Genomic DNA, 18761 nt, shown 5'->3' with positions numbered 1-18761 from the left:
GTCGTGCCACGAAGACGGCGGGGAAAGGGCCGCATTATGGAGGGGAAAGTCGACGGATTCCTTGGATGCCGGCTTTTATCTTGGTCAGTTGAGCGGCCTCGACGTCTTCGTCAAACAATTTATTTGCACGGCATCCAACACACCCAGGACTCGAGAGACAATTACGAAGAGTTTAGACCACTGATCATTGCCTCAAATCACCCAATCCCTCCCTTTCAAACTGGAGGGTCCATCCTAAGATCACACTAACCGTCGTCCTTCCACCACGTCTCTTCAATCCTCATCACTGCCCTCTTCACCGCCTTCTTCATCACCTTTACTCACACACCATTACCACCGAATCATGACCCAAAAGCTGATCGCCGTCGTCGGCGCCACGGGCAACCAAGGCGGTTCGGTCGCCCGCCGCTTTCTGGCCGCAGGATACCGCGTCCGCGCACTCACCCGCGACGTCTCCTCCCCTTCCGCGGCCGCCCTCGCCGCCCTCGGCCCGGACGTGGAACTCGTCACCGCGGATCTCGAGGACGTCGCGTCTCTCGAGGCCGCTTTCCGCGGCGCCAACGTCATCTTTAGCGTCACCAACTACTGGGAGCCCTTCTTCCGCCCGGACTGCCGCGCGGAGGCGCAGAGGCGAGGCGTCTCGTGTCGGAGGTTCGCCTACGACGTCGAGTACCGCCAAGGCCGCAATATCGCTGACGCCGCGGCCGCAACTGTGGACTCGCTGGACGACAACGGCTTTCTGGCCTCGACGCTGAGCCATGCCGGGCGGTGCAGTGGCGGGCGGTTCAAGGAGCTGTATCACTTCGATGCGAAGGCCGACGTCTTCCCAGACTACGTGAATGAAAAGTATCCCGCACTGGCGGCCAAGATGTCATGTATCCACACGGGGTTCTTCTACACGAGTTACAACATTCTCCCCAACTCATACTTTGGCAAGGTGCGACTGTTTTCTCTCTCTCTTTCTCTCTCCGTGGAATCTAGATGCTGATCTTAGATAAGAACCCTGACGGTACATTCACCATGGCTTTCACCACATCCCCTGAGAAGCCCATCCCTCACTTTGCCCCGGCTAGCGACATGGGCAATTTCACATACGCCGTTTCCCAAATGCCGCCAGGGAAGGCTTACATGGCCGAAGGAACAACCTGCACTTGGCCACAGTTCCTCGAGACGTGGGCCAAAGTGACGAACGTCAAGGCGGACTACCGGCAAATCTCGCACGAAGAGATGGTTCAGGCGACGGGGGAGAGGGACACCGGTATCGAGGTCGCGTACATGTTTTCCTACTCATCCGATCCGGGGTACGACGGTGGTATGGATCTCTTGACTGCGGCGGATCTTATAAAGGTGAGATTCCCGACCATGCAAGACGGTTCGAGGAACCGCCGATTGCATCAACAGAGAGTGAATGATGTTAACCAGACATACACAGGCTGGTATCGATTGCCCCATGACAACATGGGAAGAGTGGGCTACAAACAACGATTGGACTTCTGTTCTTGAGAAGTAGAAGTGCAGTGTTGTATCTCCGAGATTTGTTTAATTTCTTTTTGTGTATGACAGAACGCGACTATGATCTTAACTCGCGGCTAGGCTCTTCACATCGAATCCGGACATGAGACATGTGCATTTCACATAGAGGGCAGCAAACCCGAACACTCGATGATAGATCTATTATTACGTGTGCACTTATGTGCTTTGTACAAGAAGATTCTCCTACTCCATCGACGTCCTCACAAATCGCGAGCTGGCTCTCGACGACTGGGGAGAGACACACACAGAAACACCCGGAGTCATTACGACCAGGGAGCTACTAGTAGACTGTTACCTTGAACGCATCAAACGTGGACTTCCAACTGTCGATGGAGGCCTGGTCGTAGACGCAGTCGAACGCCGCCCCGTCGTTGGACCACAGCGGCCTCAGAGGCCAACGGCAGAGCGAGTCGATGCCGACGCCCGTGTTGTTCAGCCTGTCCGGGGCGCTGCCCTTCTCCACCCACTCGATCACCGTCTGCAGCGTCGTCTGCGGCCACCCGCCGCCGGGCTGGTTCGCGTTGGACCCGCAGTGGGCGCCGCCGGGCACCAGGTACAGCCTGTAGAACTCGTCGAGCGCGGCCGAGCTCTCGTTGAGGCCCTGGCCCGGGAACATGACGCCGCGGACGGACTCGTAGTAGTGCACCGACGAGCCCGCGGGGATCGAGTCGTCTTGCTCGCCATGCACGTGGAGGATCTTGCCGCCGGCGGCCCGGATGCCGCCGAGGTCCGGGTACGTCGTCTGCAGGGAGTCGGCGTACTTGTTCATGCCGAGGAGCATCCAGTCGCGGAGGGTGTCGGCGGTGACGTTGGCCAGGGATTCGAGCGTGCTGGTATCGCGGAGCTGGAGGTAGCGCGCCACCCACTCGCCGCCGAGGCCAGAGATGCTTAGGCCCCAGGTCTGCGTCGCCTCATCGAATGCGGTGCCGGCGTCGGTGAAGGCTGAGCCAGGTTGGTAGCTGAGGTAGACACGCTTGCCTTCGGAGTCGCGGAGTCCGTCGTAGTACTCGGCGACGAGGGTGGCGGCCTCGGCGGTAACGGTGCCGTTCTGGGCCGGAGTCGGGTTCGTGGGCATCTGGCGGCGCTCGAGGCCGTCGAAGCCGCCGGGGCCGCTGTTACCAGTCTTGGCTTCGCAGGAGTAAGCTTGGCCTACGGTGGTGCTAAAGTCGAAGGTGCTCTTGCAGAGGTCTGATCGGGAGACAACGCCGTCGGTCTTGCCGTCGAGGGGGTCGCATGCGGCGATGGTTAGGTTGAGGATCTTTTCGAGTTCGCAGGAGGGAGGGAAGTAGTTGCGCGTCTGCTCCATGACGTTGGCCGAGAGATGGTTGACCTGCTGCTGTCCGTCTTTTGGTGCCGTCAGTACAAAGACCCCAACGTAGAGTCTTGTCGGAGTTGAATCTCACTTACACCTGAACGCAGGTGCGCCAATAGCAAGGCCATCAAATTGGTCGGCAAACCTCTGGGCCTGGCTCCAACCCTCACGACCACCCTCGGAGCAGCCTTGGTAGTACGAGTAAATCTTCTGGTCGTCGCCGACGCTGTAGAACTTCTTGGTGAACTCCTTTCCGAGCGTCGCCAGCTCGTTGTGTGCCTGGTATCCAAACATGTAGACCGACTGCCAGTTGACGGTGCCGTTGGCCGCGAGGAACACGGCGTCCCACTGCGTGTTGAACGACCCGAAGCCGCCATCGGTGATGCCCGAGACGGCGCCGACGATAATGCCCGTGGGGATGTACTGGCTCTGAGAGTTGATGGCGAGGCCGCCGCCGCCGGTCGACACGTATCGGTTATGGAAGCTGTCGGGAGCGGGCACCCAGTAAGTAACGTGGACCTTGTCGTCGGCGAGGCCGTCGTGGGAGTACGCAAAGGTGACGTTGCAGTACGCGATGGTGCTGGCCGGATACCACTCGGAGCTGACGGAGGCGTTGCTGACTACTGACGTCTCTACCGAGGAGGCGTCAATGGTGATTCCGGGGATGAAGCCGGCCGCGGGGAGGGCTTCTTGCGCGTGGGCTGTCGTGCAGACGTCGGCGAGCGTGGCAGCGCTGACAAAGGCCGGAGCGACCGCCGCGAGGGCCCAGTAGGGAGAGGGCATGGTTGCTATGACCGAGATAAGTGATTTGAGCCGCTGCTCCAGGAAGAGCTTTATAATTGATGTGTTGGAAGCCTACCAGTGATCCTCGCTGTCACTCAAGATTAGATGGGGGTAGACCGGCCATGATATAGTCGACCCCCGTGAGCCGATGGACCCTACCCCTTTTCGCAATTCGGCAGTTCCGGGCTCGCTCCTACACCTCCTGAATCGCTATACGTTGTCTGTTGCGGAAATCTCATCGGGTTGATGGTCGGTCGGAACAGCATCATGACACTAGACGGGACCCGGAATGTGGGTCAAATGCGAGTTGGTCATCGTCCGGGTTCAATCCGGTTCGGAAAAGCCCCACGTCGACACGGCCCACCGCCACTATGTCCCAGCCGGACCTGGAGGCCGCGCAAGCCTATCATGTTAATATACCTACGCAAATGAAGGGAATTACAACTAGCGCCGTGTGTTTCAAAGGAAATGTATCATGGCTTTCTGGACAGAATCATCTGGGCCCTTGCTCCTCCTTCTATCAGCTGCGCCCTCTCAGGGAACTTCTTGCAAGCTTGGACAGAGCTCAGCATGATATATGTCTATAGATATATGCAGGAATGGTTCGAGTAGTCTAACATTGTAATTACAACGAAACAGTAAGAGAAAAAGTCGCCAGAGAGGCCTCGGGTTGAACTGGCTCATTGACCGGTGCAAAAGATGACTAGGAGCTTGTCCTTCTTCCGTGTAAGAACTTCAGTTGCTCAATAAGTAACGGCGTTCTTGCGAACGACGATGAACAACCGTACTTCAGCATGTGTAAGCCTGTCGTTCTCATACTGGCTGTCGAGATACGATAGGCTCTCCTGGATGAGATCCATATTCAATTTGATCAGCATGGTCCCTCCCTCCATGTTCTCGGCATCGAGTGCATTCTTGGTCAAGATAGGATCGATGCCCTTGAGTTGTTTAATCAAGGAGGCTGCCAGTCCCTGGGCCCGAGTGGCAAAGAAACACCATTGTCCCTCGAAACTTCTGGCAGCACAGCCGCAAGTGGAGTTCTGCATTAACCAAGTCGTGCTGCGATGTCATATTCAAGTGTGCAGCAAATCGTCACACGTTTCTCGACGTGATGCATCAAGGGCTTGAGCTGCGACGCAGAGATCTCAGTGAAATGCGACTGCATGCAGTGGTTCCGATCCACCGTCTCATGGAGCAAGACCTAGCACTGCGTTGCAAGTGCCCTGCAAGTACTTGAGACAAGCAATAGAGAGTCTTCCCGTTGCGGTCCCGACATTAAGTCTGTTGACGTACAAAATTTGTTCTTGACTGACATACAATGATCGATGGTCCTCATCAAAATACAGAGCAAGTTTGGGCACCCAAGCATTTGGAGAAGACATGAGAACTCAAAAGCTGTCCTCGCCTTGCGAGACAGTCAAAATAGCAAAAGCCTGGATAATTGCAAAAAGCCATTCCTTGCCCACCGTTCCTTGCTTGGCGGTGCAGTGAGTAGGCGACCGGAGCAAGATGGTAATTTTCCTGTGCATTCTTTTGCGGTACGTGCAATGGACAAGTTGCTCGTCCAGTTGAGCAGACTAATCGCAATAATCAACCAACCCAATTGCATCTTTTCATTTTTCAGAACATAGAGATTATGGAGGTAGAATATTGAGAGAATTTTCACTCCCGACGATGTATAAGCGCAGGGGAGTTCTACAGAGGTTCATGTTTCTTAACGTATCCCCAAATAGTCGTGGTCTCAGGAATTAGGCACCGTGTTTTAACACGCTTCCATTTGATAGATATATCGTTTCCCTCTGTATCAGAATTAAGAGTTGTAAGGGTCTAGTCTTCCAGAGAAATAATCCATTGCAGTTGACACATTATTACTTGCACGGTGATTAGCGCTATGCCTTGACAAGCTCCTATACCAGCCTATTCTCTTAATATGGAAAATGATACTAATCAAGTATATTGTATCAATAACCATTTCCATAAGGTTAATTGGGCTGCAGGACTGACTCATTGTTGTGAAAAGAGGACGGGCAACTAAGAGCATTCCCAATTCGGACTTGAATATTAATCACAACTCTTGTATGACTTGTCAACTCTTAGGGGTCAGTAGCTTTTGGAATTATTTTCAAGATGAGTTCGGACCGCAATTTTCACTGGGGTTTGCGAAGAGAATAAAAATAACCAACTTTCCCCCTTTTCGAGTCAAGTCGGCCGCATGCCGGCTCAACCTGGATAAGTTATTCAATTCCAACACGCACAAATTGAACAAACAATCGCCAGAAATCCAATGTAGAGGCTATAGAGATCGATTTTGAATGTGCTTTTGCCCTTCCGGTGTAAAGCATGAGAGGAAGGATTGGGTCTAAGAGGACCTATGCTGACAACGGAAAGACTGACCTTTCAAGGCGCGTTTATCCTACGGATAAGTTCATGGCCGCATATTGTCACGGAGGACGGCTACTGCTACTAATCAAGTCTTCCAGTCCTCGTCTCTCTCGGGTCCGTCGGGGCGTTGAATGCCATTTCAAGTGGAACCACCTGCTGCCCACTAGCTTCGGAGCGTCAAGATGCCCCTGCTGGGCTCGTCATATATCTCAATGTGTACAGCCAGGGCTAGACGACAAGGACTGATATTTAAAGGGTTCGACGGTCCCCCCCATCAACAACACCTTTTGAAACCATCACCATCTCCATTAAAGTCTACCCAAACCTTCTCAAATGGATACCCTTGCCCTTATCGACCCCAGGTTTCAATACCAGACCGCCATCCTCAACGGGGTCAAGTACAACTATATCCACGCAAACCCGTCGTCAGAAAAGGTAGCCGGCACTGTTTTTCTCGTCCACGGATGGCCCGATTTATCTCTAGGATGGAGCAACCACATTCCCTTCCTTCTTTCCAAGGGGATGAGGGTCGTCGCCTTGGACATGATGGGATACGGAGGAACTGAATCACCCGAGAGCCCCAGCTTTTAGTGAGCCTCCACACACACCAACTCGCTGTGCTTTGAAAGCTGGCGACAGCTCGCAACGACTGACCAGATTACACAGCACATTCAAGCGCGCCTCGGATGACATTGCCGCCCTTGCGGGCCATCTCGGCCTGTCACGCATCATTCTTGGCGGACACGACTTCGGTGGTGGTGTGGTCTATCGTACCGCCATGTGGCACCCAGAGCTTGTTGCTGCCCTCTACGTCCTTAACACGCCCTTTGTGCCTCCAGTGGCCTCTTTCACTGATCTGGCTGTCAGCTGGCCTGGGTTCCATTACCAGCTGCAGTTTCGTTCACAACACGATGTCCAGGACTACGTTGGTCCGATCGGCTCGCAGAACGCCACACGCGTGCGTCAAATCCTCAACACCATCTATGGGGTGGTAGGCCCCAGCGGCGAACTAGCCATCGATGTTAGCGGCAAAGGGCTTGACTTCAATTTGCTTGAGGGTGTAACCGAAGACACGCCCCTGCTCAGCAAGACGGAAATCGACTACTACGTTGATAGCTTCACTAGAAAACCCTTCAACAACACGCTGAACTGGTATCGCACCCAAGAGCTAAACTGGGAGGACGAGCTGGCACTAGTGCCGGGCAACGGCACGTATACCCGCAAGTTCTCGCAGCCTGCCCTGTTCATCGCTGCAACCTTGGACCCGACGCTTCCCCCATCCCTATCGACGGGTATGGAAACGTACTTTGACAATTTGAGTCGGGGGGAGGTGAATGGTTCGCATTGGATGAGGTGGGAAAAGCCCGCCGAGGTTGAAACCTACGTCGGAAACTGGTTGGCTAGCTCCGTCTTGGGAATGTCGTCCCTTGCTTCGAACCTTGCGACCGGGTTTGGGCTAACAACGCTCTGAATTTCATGCTAGGTGTTGGCTTCTGGGTGTGTGGGTGAGAGAGACAAGAGTGGATGAGAAAAGTATGACATACAAAGCCGAGGCGTTCTGGTCTCTCTCGACCTTTAGTGTAAGGGTGCTAGCACTTTCAGGCGTTTGTTTACTCTTTGATTGATCTGGACAAAAGACGTATTCAATCAACAGGTGCAGGCCATGTATCGAAAGAGCATACTGGTTTTTCAATAAAGCAGTGGCGCGACCTGGGCAGAACAAAGAGCAAGAGACTTGAGCGCCCGCCATGTGATCACCATGAGGGCCCTTTACACATGTTCTTGTGTTCTAGGCAGATATCTAGGTAAGATTGACCATGCGACGCTCGCAGGGTTACGTGTGCTGTGAGGTGTGTGGTGGAAGGCTGGCACTGGGCCGCAGACCAGCCTAGCATCATGTAGAATGGGTCGGAAAAAAGAAGAAACTCGAAGGCTCGGAGATGCAGCCGCACTGCTGGCATCCCAGGGTCATGACAGGACATGGCTCACATGGGATACCCTGGCTTCATAGGCAAGCAAGCAAATAAATTTGGAGGCTTTTCGAGGCACCAGGAATACTGCTTACACGGCATCATAGAAAATCTTCATTACAGTCAGTCTGTCTTACATAGGCTTAGAGCATCTCATACACGGCACCTGGGACGAAACCGCGCCCGGCAGCTCGTCCGTGAGATACTCCTGCCGTGCGTGTACGTTGCCGTCGGCGTCGCGCCGGAGGAACGTCACGGTCCGTCGATACGTGACCGAGCCGTCCTCGTTCTTGATCACGTCCAGCTCGTGGTCGATCGGCGCCGCGAAGAACCGCTTCTCCTCCGGCGGGAACGACAACGCCGCGAACGCGGCCGGGTCCCTCTCTATCTCGCCGTCCGCGAGAGAGACGCCGTGCTCGATCTCGATGCCGAGCCGGCCGACCCTGTACAGCGTGCCGACGTCGACGAAACCCTCCTTGGGCGCGGCGAGGTCGGCCATGAGCGCTAGCGCCTCCAGCCGCACTTGCAGGTCGCGGCTCTTGATCGAGATGAATCCCAGCGTCGACAGGGACCCGGCCTCGAAGGTGAAGCAAGCCTGTGGCCGCTCGTCGGGAAACGCTTTCCTCAGCTGCGAGGCGCGGCGCCCGAGCGCCGTGATCCTGCGGAAGGACTCGGTGTGCTCGTCGAACCTCGTCTCCGCCGTGCCGTGGATGGTGTCGATCTGTATCCGTGCCATCTCGAACTTCATCATCATGTTGCAGATGGCGATCTTCGTCAAGGAATCGGACGGCGGTATGGCGGCGTCGAACCGGCTCAGCTTGGCGTGGAACTCCTGCAGTCTCTTCTCGAGCTCCTGTCGGTCAGAGGCGGAACGGTCGACGGACGAGACGTACTCGATCATGTGCATTGTCAGGTCGTCGATGGCGCTCTGCGCCTCGGCGACGCTCTCGAACTCCGGGGGCAGCGGGACTTCGAACCCGATCAGGCCCGGTACTGCCGCGTCCGGCGGCGGCTTCACGCCGAGGTAGAACGACACGAAACTCAGGCGGCGGAAGATGGGCAAGATGTGTTCGCGAGCCCACGACGAGCATCCCACCCGGTTGAGGATCACGATGCCGTGCTTGCAATGCCGCAGGGCGGCCTCGACGTCGCCCTGGAGGTACTCGACGCAGATGAAGAGGATGCACACCAGCAGCACGAGCTGCTCGTCCTCGGCCGACTTGATGCGCTGGATGGCCGCACCGTAGTGCCTCAGCGCGAAGTCGTTGCCGGGTTTCTGTCGCGTGACGCGGGCGCCGTCGTGAAAGTCTTCGTACAGCGAGCTGATGGCCAAGACGGCGTGGCGCACGGCGGGCTCGAAGTGACTAAACTGCACGACCAGATGGGTCCAGAAGTAGGCGTCCATGGGCCCGGATAGGACGGGCCCGACCATGTGGGAGAAGAACTGGAACGCCCTGCCCTCGCGCTGGTCATGGGCGGTCAATTGCTGGGGGCGGTACCACGATAGGCCGTGTTCGAGCGTCGGCTCGTAGCCGGCGCACTGCCGGCCGCTCGTTGTGCACCGCTTGCACTTGGGCTTGGTCTCATCGCACTTCACCTTTCGGGCCCTAAAGGGGTTTCAGGGGGTGGTCAGCTCGAGATGATGGAGAGGGAAAAGCTTGGCGGTTTAGCGGTGGGTGTGGTCAAACACACTTGCATGTCCGACAGCCCGTCTTGACCTTGGGACTGCCCTTCCGGGGCGGCATATCTCGTAGGCGAGATGACGGTGGCCACGGGAGTCCGATGGTATGTGCAGATAATTACAGAGTACAGATATGTGCTGTTTCTCCAGATGTGGGGCAAAGCCGAGGTTGTCTGATGCGCGTTGGTCTCGCCGATGACCTGACAGGGACAATTAGGAGATGGATGATGTTTTGGCTGCACTTGGCACTAGACAAGCTCGGATGAACAAGAAGTCGGTGGGAAACGGGGCCAGAGCGAGGTGAGGAGGAGGTGGGAAAGGACTGGGCAAAGACGGCAACGTGTTACACGTAAAAGCTTGCCGTACGCCCCAGGCAGGATGGAATAGGCTCTTATGGACTCTGATGGGGCGAGTACGAGCACTTCCGGCCAGTAAGACGCGTAAGTGGTTGTTAAAGGGAGTCTGTAGGGTTAGATAGAGTGCGTACGGGGGGTTGATCCCTGTCGTAAAGCCGACTGACCCGAATCCGAGCTAGGGAACGCCGCCAGGGAGCGAGCGTGCTCTGCGCGCGGTTTGTCCGAGTCTTTTAAGGTTAACTTCACGGATAGCACCTCCACACAACCGACCCCCGGGATGTGGGGATCTGCCGGTGCCGAGTCCGGCGCCGGTCCAGCGGGCAACGTAAAGGGGCCGCCACAGTTGTCTCTTGCCCGGGCTTGAGGCGGCAGACGGACAAGTGGTTGGGAGAAACTGAACATTAGTTCACACGAGGCAAACCGTTCTGCCATTCCAGTTGCTGTTACCGCCGTTCAATCATCGAATTCTCTAGCATCTCCGTAGACATATGCATGACTCCTCTCCTTGAGTAGCCAGGGAAATCAGACAAGTCTACCAAGACAGGTTCGGGATGCCTCTAGGGAGAAAGTAGTGGCAGCGAAGACGCTTCGGCATGGCCGAGAACCGGCAAAGTTTCAATCAGTTTGCAGCCTCTTCCGCGGCCTCACCCTCCGACTCCTTTGACTCTTCCAACTCCTCCGTCTTCTCTGGCTTCCGGGCGTAGACGACATGACTGTGAGTGTTAGTAATAGACCCTACCGCAGATCTATTTCGATCAGTCGGCACTTACATCTTCCAGTACGCATGCATTCTTCTGTTCCGCAGATCTCTCCGAACACCAGCACAGAGCGCCAAAACCTCCTCCCTGGTCCAGTCCAGGACACGAGTGAGCAGTCCCATGGAAAGCCCCTCAATTCCCATGTCGAGATTGGCACGATGCCAATCACCAAGCTCCTTCAGATGCGGGTCCGCCGGCCACGAGTTCAGCGGCCAGACGAAGTCCTTGCGCGTGATGTCGACAAAGCCGGCATCCTTCATGGCCTCCGTCTCCTTCCCCAGCCCCTCTAGGGGCCGCCCGATCTTCTCGGCAGCCTCCTGAAGAAGCGTGTGCCATTGCCATAGGGACGAGTCCTTGGGTACGCTGTCGTCATCGCACCCCAGCGGGAGCTCTAGTCCTCCGACCTCAAGGTAACCACCCGGCGTCAAGGCCCTATGCATAATGTTTAGGTCCTAGGTATCCCGGAGGCATCGCCATCCACAATCACGATCGCTTACTTACTGGTAGATCTTTTTGACCATCTTTGGCCCGTTCAAAAAGCAACCCTCCATGGCCCGACAGTAGATGAAGTCAAAGGGCTTGTTCCAAGTCCAGCTCTTCTCCAAATCGTCCAGCTCGAATACACAGTTCGGGGGGGCCCTGTTTAACTCAATCAGAATTCGTTGAAAGGCCGTCAAATAATGAATGCACAACACTCACCACTCAGGCTGAATGGGGCTAAGATCAACGCCGATGACCTAGAACGTGTCAGACAAGATCCCGCGTGTACCTTGGGGGAAGCTAACCTCGGCCGACGGATGGTCGTCCGCTATGTTTCTATGTCAGCTTAACCAAAATCTGGAATCGATGAGAGCGCATGCACGTACCATAGTCAATCGCCCAGATACCTGTTCCGGTACCCATATCTAGCACACGCTTGGCTGTTTTGTGGCCTGGCGAGATTGCCAACTCGCCCTTGAGGCAAATTATCCAGATGCGGTGTTGCAAATCTTTGCGCCATGTTAGCCTGTTGATGTTGAAGCAAGCGTGCTGTAGTAGTTACCTAGGCGGTCGCTCTCTCGCTGTTGTCATGAACGAAATCAACAATTGTCTTCACAATGAACGCTGGGCGTCGTTGATAACCTCGAAACCTTACCTCGTCATTTGGATAACTGTACTCTGTAACGAGAAATCAGCTACATCGCTGATGCGGTCATAAAGATTGTGCTACCCACTTCCAGCACTCATGGAGTGGTAAGTCCGGCCATTTTCGGCTTGATGCTCAAGGATGCTCGAGCGCAACGAAGCCAGAGAGGACACCTCGTGGAGCTGATCTACAGTTAGCCATCATGCTCGAAAGCCACCGAGGCACGTTGCTGGAGCTTGCTCGAAAGGAAACACTCACATCATCAGACTCTTCGGCGGTGTCTACCTCTACAGGCTAGAAAACCGCAGGCTGGAATTAGCCCTCACTTGCCATTTTAGTCCCTGGGGGACAGAGTTTACCGTCTGGTCAGCTTGAGGGTTCTGCATTTCCGGGTATTGCGGTTTTAAACGGAGGGAAATGGGCGAAAAGAGTCGAGCTATTCAAGGCCTACTTGCATAAGCGAGTGCACAGTGTGACGAGGACGGGCACGCTAGGGATTATAGGGGGTTGTCACTCGCGAGGGTACTGGAAACAATTACACTTACTTAAAGACAAATTGTAGGGATGAAGGACAGAATATGGGCGTCGAAGAGCAGAAACTCTCACATGTCAAGTCAATGAGGGGGTAATGGGTCCTAAATACGAATGGCCACCCCCTGCCACCACTTATCTCATCTGGGATTTCAGAGCGTCACAGTGGCACGCTCGCGGAGTCCACCATCTCGGTTGGATAGTCAAGTGCAGGGTAACAACTGCATCGTTCAGTTAGAACGGGTTAACTTGAGCCTATGATTGGGTCATGCTCACAGACCGTTGGCGCATCAAGGATACTTGATAGGCCAGCAACCGAAGGGGATTGCAAAGTGAGGTGGTGCCTGCACCGGAACAGGCTGAATTACATCCGAAGAGGAGTAATGCACCCTTGGCAGAATCGCAATCCATGCGCTTTCGAAGCCTTGGTCGGACCCGACGATCCATACCCGATCGCGGTTGTGGTGAAGACATGCTACTCTTCCCATTCACTATGAAGTTCCAAGCTGACGAGATGAATAAGAGCAAGATGATACAAGACGAGAGCAGAAGAAACCAATGTTTTGTATTCGCGGTGCAAGATAAAACATTTCCAGGCTTCGTGTTGTAAACAACATACCCGCCCACTGTTGTGAGCGGTACTGTTCCGATGCCCCCCCACAATGTACCAGAACATGACTTTGGCTTGCAGAAGTAAGCCAAACAAAGACTTGAAAGGCATTGTTCAAAACTCATATTTCACGTCGCCCCCTATAACTGCCAGAAGCACCCCCGAGCGTTGGGCTGCCGTCCCGCAGACCCAACAGCGAGTATTCACCATGAGCTCCTTGCGCCAAGCCTCCCACAGATCTTCTATATAAACCAGGTCGGCAAAACGCAAGAGCCCAACTTCACTCCCAGTTGACGCTACTCAGGAAGTTAGACAACCAACAAGACCCTATTCAAAGCTATGCCTTCTACTCCGGACCCAGGCCTCACCTTCCCCCAGCGAGGCGTGGTAGCATACCACACAACCCACGGCCCGATTCACGCGCCCACCCTCGCGGCCCTCGACGCCCTCCGCGCCCGCCCAGACTACGACTCCTGCATGCCCCTCCTCTCCGACCACCAACTCTCAATCGACTGGGACGAGATCTACTCTCCTTCCTCCTACTCCTCCTCACTCTCATCACCGCCAGCCCTACGCACCCCCCAGGCAGAGATCGACGCTACGTGGGACCCCTACAAGCTCTATGCAATGATAAAACGAAGCCAGCACGACCTAGCTGCCCTCCGGCGCCGCCTCCTCGACGTCGAACGCGCTGTCTACGACGCGGACCGTGTCAACAACAACGCTAAGCGGAGGGAGACGAGCGTGTACCCCGAGTCCTGGGCCCGCCCCGCCGCTACCGCTGTCGACCCCGGCGCCGGGAGCCGGAGGGCGACCTTGGCCGCCGAGGGGACCGTCCCCGACGAATACGAGCTCAGCAGATCGTGGGACGTCTACAAGCTCCGCGAGGTGTTCTCCGATGTCCAGAGGAACGTTGACAGCGCGGTGAGTAGGGTTGCTGACTTGGAGACAGATCTGCGGAACAAGGAGTCAACGGGATACCTGAACCCTGTTAGGGACTCTTTTTCCTCCCACCCAAGTGAAAAGGATGGAGGGAGTACCAGGTAGGTCATTTGAGTATACGGACTAGCGGCGAAACAAATACGGATAGGCCCGCAGACGATGGCCGCAATCTTAACCTCTCAGGCATGATCTGGAAGAACCGATATTTGTTGACCATGGGGTCTTGACTACAAACGTAGTTATAAGCACATGAATCACCTGGGCAACTGAGGGTATCGTGAGTATTGTTTGAATTCCATAGCATGGGGTAGAGGCCGACCTTATGTGCCCCATCATTAGCTAAACATGGTATCTATGTGCCCTTGGCAAAGTGTGGTATCATAATCTCGTGTCCTGAGCAAAGTAACTCCGTAAGCTTTTCCTTCCGATATCCTCAAACCACCCCTCGAATACCATGCGTGACAAACTCCTGACGCGTCCATTTTTTCAAATGATCCTTAGTCCTCAATATTGTATAGCCGTTTGATACCAACAAGTCAAGACAAATGCCTGTCGTAGTAGGATGCTCGGCACTTAAAACTCGTCCATGTCCATGTCCATCTCAAGAAGGTCGAGCAGACTGGGATGAGGCTCGCCGCAGCAGGGGCAGACACCAAGCTCATCATCATCGCCCATCATCTCTTCAATATCTTCCATGGGGTAGCCACTGCTACGACAGAACTCAGTCCACTGGCGTTCGTCCCCATCTCTGGTTTTGGGTACCTTCTTCCAGATGGTGAGATCTTTGCGGTTGGGCGCAGATTTGGGGTGGCCCTCCTCCCGAGGGGCAGGCGGCATGATGGGTTCGCGAGGATGGTGATGGCCCACCTCTGACTCTGAATCCGAATCAATATCGTTGGATGACGAATCGTCGCTACCCTTCTTCGTCTTCAAAGTCTTCCAGGCCCGAACAACACGGGCGCAACTCGAGATACCGGGAAGTGGTTTGAGCGCGTTCTTGAGCTGAACGAACGAGGGGAGACCGGCTAGAAAAAGACCCTCATCGCGCAAAAGGCCGGTAAGCTCACCTGTCGCCTTGCTACCAGCGTCATCGATGGGCAGGCCGGTTACTTGCAGCTCGTTGAGGGAGCAACCTAGCTCATGGGAAGCCATGTCGTGAAGATCGCTGCCAGGCATGGGTAAGAAGTCGTCCAAGAAGTTGACGAGGTCGATTCTGAGAGACTCGAGACCGGGAAAAAGTCTTGGGCGGACAAGCTTCAGGTCGTGCTTCGGGTCGTAGGGAGCGCGGAGAGCGCGAAGGAAGTCAGTCACCTGACCCCAGGAGTAGCAGCGGAAGCCGCCGCGAGCGTAGGTATGCTCATTGACGCGGGGGATCGTGCGAAGAGTAATATCGCTCTTGAGGGCGGGGTGGTACGACCGTTCGAGCTTGTGCTTGCGCTTTTTGTCGTCGAAGAATTGGGCAATGATACGGAAGTTGACGTGCTTGATGTTCTTGCGGTAGGCCAAATCCAGGTCGGCAAAGTTGCGAACGGCCTCGTGCGTGGTGAAGGCGAAAGAATTCTGGCCCCACAGTATGCGACTGCCCTCCTCGTGCATGGCCTTGCATGTCACCAAGAAGTGAATGGCAATTTGATTGCCGCGACTTCTCTCGTGGGGGGTCAGGTTTTCGGGCTTGAGCTTCGACAGAGGATCAATGATGGGGTCCTTGGACGTCAAAGAGTACTTGAGAATGCGCAACAAGACCTCAGTCGGTAGATAGGGATACGGGTGAGTCTGGGACGAGATGGAGGAGCGAGTGCGTCGGCCAGCCCGGCCCTGCCTTTGGTAGGCGGCGGAGATGGACGACCAAGCGATGCCGTTTTCGCGGAGAAGCTTCTTCAATCTTTCGTTCTCATCAGCGAGCACCTTGTTTTTGGACCGAAGCGGGTGGTTGTAGTAAGCTTCGGCGTGATCCTCCACATCACGACACTCCCACGGCAAGATTTCCTGCATCTCGGTCAGATCACACAACACAGACGGTAGTTGTCGGAAGAAAACGCACCATATCTCGATGCGCCATGGTCGTGGGCTGAGATGGCTTCGACCTTAAGGCTTGAGGGGATTCAAGGTTAGTCAGCTGGGACGAACGGCGGCGAATTGCGACCGATGAACTTGAATTGCAACCGGTTGACGTGATTGGCGTGGCGGGATGGTGAAAATGGGTAAGGTCAGGGCGAGAGAAAAAAGTATGCTGCCCGCCGGATTTCCGATGAGCATCCGCGACGGATTTGATTGCCGAACAACTTCACTGACGCCTAGGAAGCCGGGGGTTGACAAAATGGAACAAGTTCCGGCGAAGCAGGGTATGACGAGTCACTTAAGCGAGTCGAGGTTGCGATGCGACCCACGACAAGCGTGAAAAGGTGAAACGGGGGTTTGAAGAAGAATGTGGTTCGGATGTTCGTCCTGAAGTTATGGTGGGCCGCTTCGCAATGTTAGTTGGTGGAGGAGAGAGTCAGCCAAGCCCGCGGTGAGATCAGAAGCCGAGTGAGTGGTTGGGTTGGCGATTGGTTGAGTAAGGGAGGGAATGAGATGTCGTCGAGTCGCGGAGGAATAAACTCGGCGAAAGTGGGTGATGGTGGGCGATTGACCGACTCTCGGTTGTGTGGATGTAATCAAGCAGGTTGCATGAGGTCGCTGAGCGGAGAAAGAGGATCTGTTGCAGGCTCTCTGCTGCTGAGCACCTGGCGTCAAGTCGGGCGTTGAAATACCGTATCCGGCTTGCCCGGGTTTGGTCGCCAGAGTCGGGTGATCGTGACTGGGAATCAAAATCACTACGCTAGTTCAATGACGGCGAGGACCAATATCAGTGCAATCAGCCGTGTTTCGTCCTTCATCGGAAGAGATGCAGTGCTCTAAGCGATGACGGAGATAATCGAAGTTGAAGGAGTCACGAGGGGAAGGAGAAGAAAAGTAGAAGAAAAAGGGTCGAAGATGACGGAGGGTGGGAAAAGGGTAAGCGGTGCTTTAGGTGGGAGGGAGACAGTGGACGGGGGAAAGTGGAAAGTGCGAAGGGAAGGGACTGACTGCCCAGACCAGACAGACTCCAACAGAGGAAAGGGCGAATGGAAACGGACAGCAGCACCTAAGCTCCAGCACATGAGCAGCAAGAGCGGCAGCCGATTTTCACTTGGGGATTCTGGTCCCGTCTCAGCTTTGACGATTGCCGACGTCCGCCGAAACCCTGGCCAGAGCTTCTTTTAGGCGACGCGTGGGAGCACTTTCCTTCCCTTCTTCATCCCTTCCTCCCAGGTTGAAGTGAGAACTTGGTTCGGTACACAGTCAAGGTACCTTAGGTGGTATACGGAATGATGGGCTGCGTGCACGTAACGGGACGGGAAGGAAAGAGAGGGAGAGGGGCTGACGGATTGGAAAGATTACATGTCTGGGCAGGTGCGGTGTGTGCTATGAAGGTACTAAGCGGTAGGTGATGCCAGTTCCCCCTTTCTTCCCTTACTTGGGCAACGATAATACCTAGGTAGATTGGGTTCAACGACGACAGCAGCTCCTGATAAAAGTAAATAGATAGACAGACAGACAGACGCTCATGCGACTGCCACGACACACAAGTCGGGAGATGCAGCAATTGGTTGGTGGGGTTCCCGACGAGTGGGACAGGCTGCGAGCCTGCGACTGCCTGCCGATTCATTGCAGATGCGTGACATAAAAGATCAAGTGTTCCGTGGGCAACCCAATCGGGGAATGACGACGCGGTTCTTTCTTTCTTTTTTTTTCCCTTTTTGCTTTTTGATCGATGGACGTTACCGGGAAGGGAGCCGGGACCGGAGGAGGAGGGAGACGAGTCGGCTCCGAACGATTACCGAACCCCTTTACCTCGATAGCTTCTGAGGTACAGACCTACAATGCTGACATGGGAGCAAAGGGTTCAAGAATGGAGCAGGAGGGAAGAGGAGATGACATGTGGAAGGATGTCCTAGGTAAGCTAGTAGCCAGGCAAGAAAGCGATTTGTACAGGTGTCTCCCGCATCTGCTAATGTGTCTTGCCCCTGGTCGGATCTAGAAGCAACAGAAACTAGACCATGCTACAGCGGGCAACCGGCCGGACGACAAAAGTAAGAGGGAGGTATGAGCCCCAACACTGTCCACTCGTGCTCGTGTCGCACCTTCGGCCCGGGATCTTCACGAGCTCCGGATTTGTCGATTGACTGGCAGTTGTAACAACACATACAGATTTGCACCCGCCACATGACGGGTCTACTTTGAGAGCTCGGGTAAGAGAAGGTACGAAGTACAGGTCATTCGTTAACGGTACCCTTGGATCACCCGAAGCAGCTTCCCGAGCTGTCTCACGATCGATGTTTGGACGCAAGATCGGCTTGTACCTACGGACACCTACTTCGACGTAATGGGACCTGCCGGAATTGCACTATCTGGGTGTTGGACAAGCAACGATGGCCATGGTGGGACTCAATCAATCCTTTCTTGAGGCTGGAGTTTCCATGCTCCATATTGCAATGGCCTACAGATACTTTTGCTAGATATGTGCAGAAGAGATGCATGGCATTAGAGAGCAAGCCACACAGACCATGCCCCGCAATGGCTTTGGCGCACGCAACACGCACAGCTAGAAATCTCAAGCTGAGAGGAGGATCAACATGCCACTGTGCAGATACCTGTACGAGAGAAACATTTCCTCGCTCGTCCCATCGAACGAACCCCTCCCCTCCCCTTCATTCATACGAGATCCGGATGAGAACTCGATGAAAGAGAGGCTAAA

At 54.9% G+C, this 18761-nt stretch overlaps 7 protein-coding genes across 7 annotated transcripts; 3 read left to right on the top strand and 4 right to left on the bottom strand.

Moving 5' to 3' along the window:
- Positions 1-134: 134 nt before the first annotated feature.
- On the top strand, positions 135-1664 carry CDEST_11022 (Putative NmrA-like domain, NAD(P)-binding domain superfamily). The gene is made up of 3 exons (XM_062927178.1): positions 135-937; positions 1000-1347; positions 1433-1664. Exons 1-3 carry the CDS (start codon positions 344-346, stop codon positions 1508-1510), a joined length of 1020 nt encoding a protein of 339 aa, XP_062783229.1. The 5' UTR covers positions 135-343; the 3' UTR covers positions 1511-1664.
- Positions 1665-1813: 149 nt separating this feature from the next.
- Positions 1814-3628, bottom strand: CDEST_11021 (Putative tannase/feruloyl esterase, alpha/Beta hydrolase; the record flags this gene model as incomplete). The annotated part of the gene is made up of 2 exons (XM_062927177.1): positions 1814-2877; positions 2941-3628. The coding sequence occupies 2 exons, from the start codon at positions 3626-3628 to the stop codon at positions 1814-1816; spliced, it is 1752 nt and encodes a 583-aa protein (XP_062783228.1).
- Positions 3629-6343: 2715 nt separating this feature from the next.
- CDEST_11020 (Putative alpha/beta hydrolase-1, epoxide hydrolase) lies at positions 6344-7481 on the top strand (the record flags this gene model as incomplete). Its single annotated transcript, XM_062927176.1, has 2 exons — positions 6344-6600; positions 6677-7481. 2 exons carry the CDS (start codon positions 6344-6346, stop codon positions 7479-7481), a joined length of 1062 nt encoding a protein of 353 aa, XP_062783227.1.
- Positions 7482-8096: 615 nt separating this feature from the next.
- CDEST_11019 (Putative zn(2)Cys(6) fungal-type DNA-binding domain-containing protein) lies at positions 8097-9993 on the bottom strand. Its single transcript, XM_062927175.1, has 2 exons — positions 9673-9993; positions 8097-9587 (listed from the first exon to the last, which is right to left on the bottom strand). The coding sequence occupies exons 1-2, from the start codon at positions 9723-9725 to the stop codon at positions 8114-8116; spliced, it is 1527 nt and encodes a 508-aa protein (XP_062783226.1). The 5' UTR covers positions 9726-9993; the 3' UTR covers positions 8097-8113.
- A 385-nt stretch (positions 9994-10378) lies between these two features.
- Positions 10379-12497, bottom strand: CDEST_11018 (Putative S-adenosyl-L-methionine-dependent methyltransferase superfamily). The gene is made up of 12 exons (XM_062927174.1): positions 12447-12497; positions 12261-12348; positions 12160-12195; positions 11990-12083; positions 11911-11933; positions 11818-11836; positions 11642-11764; positions 11561-11583; positions 11475-11512; positions 11277-11414; positions 10788-11207; positions 10379-10730 (listed from the first exon to the last, which is right to left on the bottom strand). Exons 2-12 carry the CDS (start codon positions 12285-12287, stop codon positions 10637-10639), a joined length of 1035 nt encoding a protein of 344 aa, XP_062783225.1. The 5' UTR covers positions 12288-12348; positions 12447-12497; the 3' UTR covers positions 10379-10636.
- An 884-nt stretch (positions 12498-13381) lies between these two features.
- On the top strand, positions 13382-14229 carry CDEST_11017 (uncharacterized protein; the record flags this gene model as incomplete). The annotated part of the gene is made up of 2 exons (XM_062927173.1): positions 13382-13966; positions 14224-14229. The coding sequence occupies 2 exons, from the start codon at positions 13382-13384 to the stop codon at positions 14227-14229; spliced, it is 591 nt and encodes a 196-aa protein (XP_062783224.1).
- Positions 14230-14260: 31 nt separating this feature from the next.
- On the bottom strand, positions 14261-16978 carry CDEST_11016 (uncharacterized protein). Its single transcript, XM_062927172.1, has 2 exons — positions 16026-16978; positions 14261-15970 (listed from the first exon to the last, which is right to left on the bottom strand). The coding sequence occupies exons 1-2, from the start codon at positions 16041-16043 to the stop codon at positions 14558-14560; spliced, it is 1431 nt and encodes a 476-aa protein (XP_062783223.1). The 5' UTR covers positions 16044-16978; the 3' UTR covers positions 14261-14557.
- Between the last annotated feature and the right edge of the window lie 1783 nt (positions 16979-18761).

The sequence above is a fragment of the Colletotrichum destructivum genome, chromosome 7 (genome assembly GCF_034447905.1).
Source record: "Colletotrichum destructivum chromosome 7, complete sequence".
Taxonomy (NCBI): domain Eukaryota; kingdom Fungi; phylum Ascomycota; class Sordariomycetes; order Glomerellales; family Glomerellaceae; genus Colletotrichum; species Colletotrichum destructivum.
The sequence above is the reverse complement of the archived record's forward strand: the minus strand, read 5'-3'. Positions and strand labels throughout refer to the sequence as shown.

Excerpts from the sequence above, each read along its gene's own strand:
- CDEST_11022 (XM_062927178.1), top strand. The coding sequence starts at position 344 with ATGACCCAAAAGCTGATCGCCGTCGTCGGCGCCACGGGCAACCAAGGC. Across the intron at positions 938-999 it reads CCAACTCATACTTTGGCAAG|AACCCTGACGGTACATTCAC; the intron begins GTGCGACTGTTT and ends ATCTTAGATAAG. Across the intron at positions 1,348-1,432 it reads CTGCGGCGGATCTTATAAAG|GCTGGTATCGATTGCCCCAT; the intron begins GTGAGATTCCCG and ends AGACATACACAG.
- CDEST_11018 (XM_062927174.1), bottom strand. The coding sequence starts at position 12,287 with ATGCAGAACCCTCAAGCTGACCAGACG. Across the intron at positions 11,584-11,641 it reads TATCTGGGCGATTGACTATG|CGGACGACCATCCGTCGGCC; the intron begins GTACGTGCATGC and ends ATAGAAACATAG. Across the intron at positions 11,513-11,560 it reads ACGACCATCCGTCGGCCGAG|GTCATCGGCGTTGATCTTAG; the intron begins GTTAGCTTCCCC and ends GACACGTTCTAG.
- CDEST_11019 (XM_062927175.1), bottom strand. The coding sequence starts at position 9,725 with ATGCCGCCCCGGAAGGGCAGTCCCAAGGTCAAGACGGGCTGTCGGACA. Across the intron at positions 9,588-9,672 it reads ACGGGCTGTCGGACATGCAA|GGCCCGAAAGGTGAAGTGCG; the intron begins GTGTGTTTGACC and ends AAACCCCTTTAG.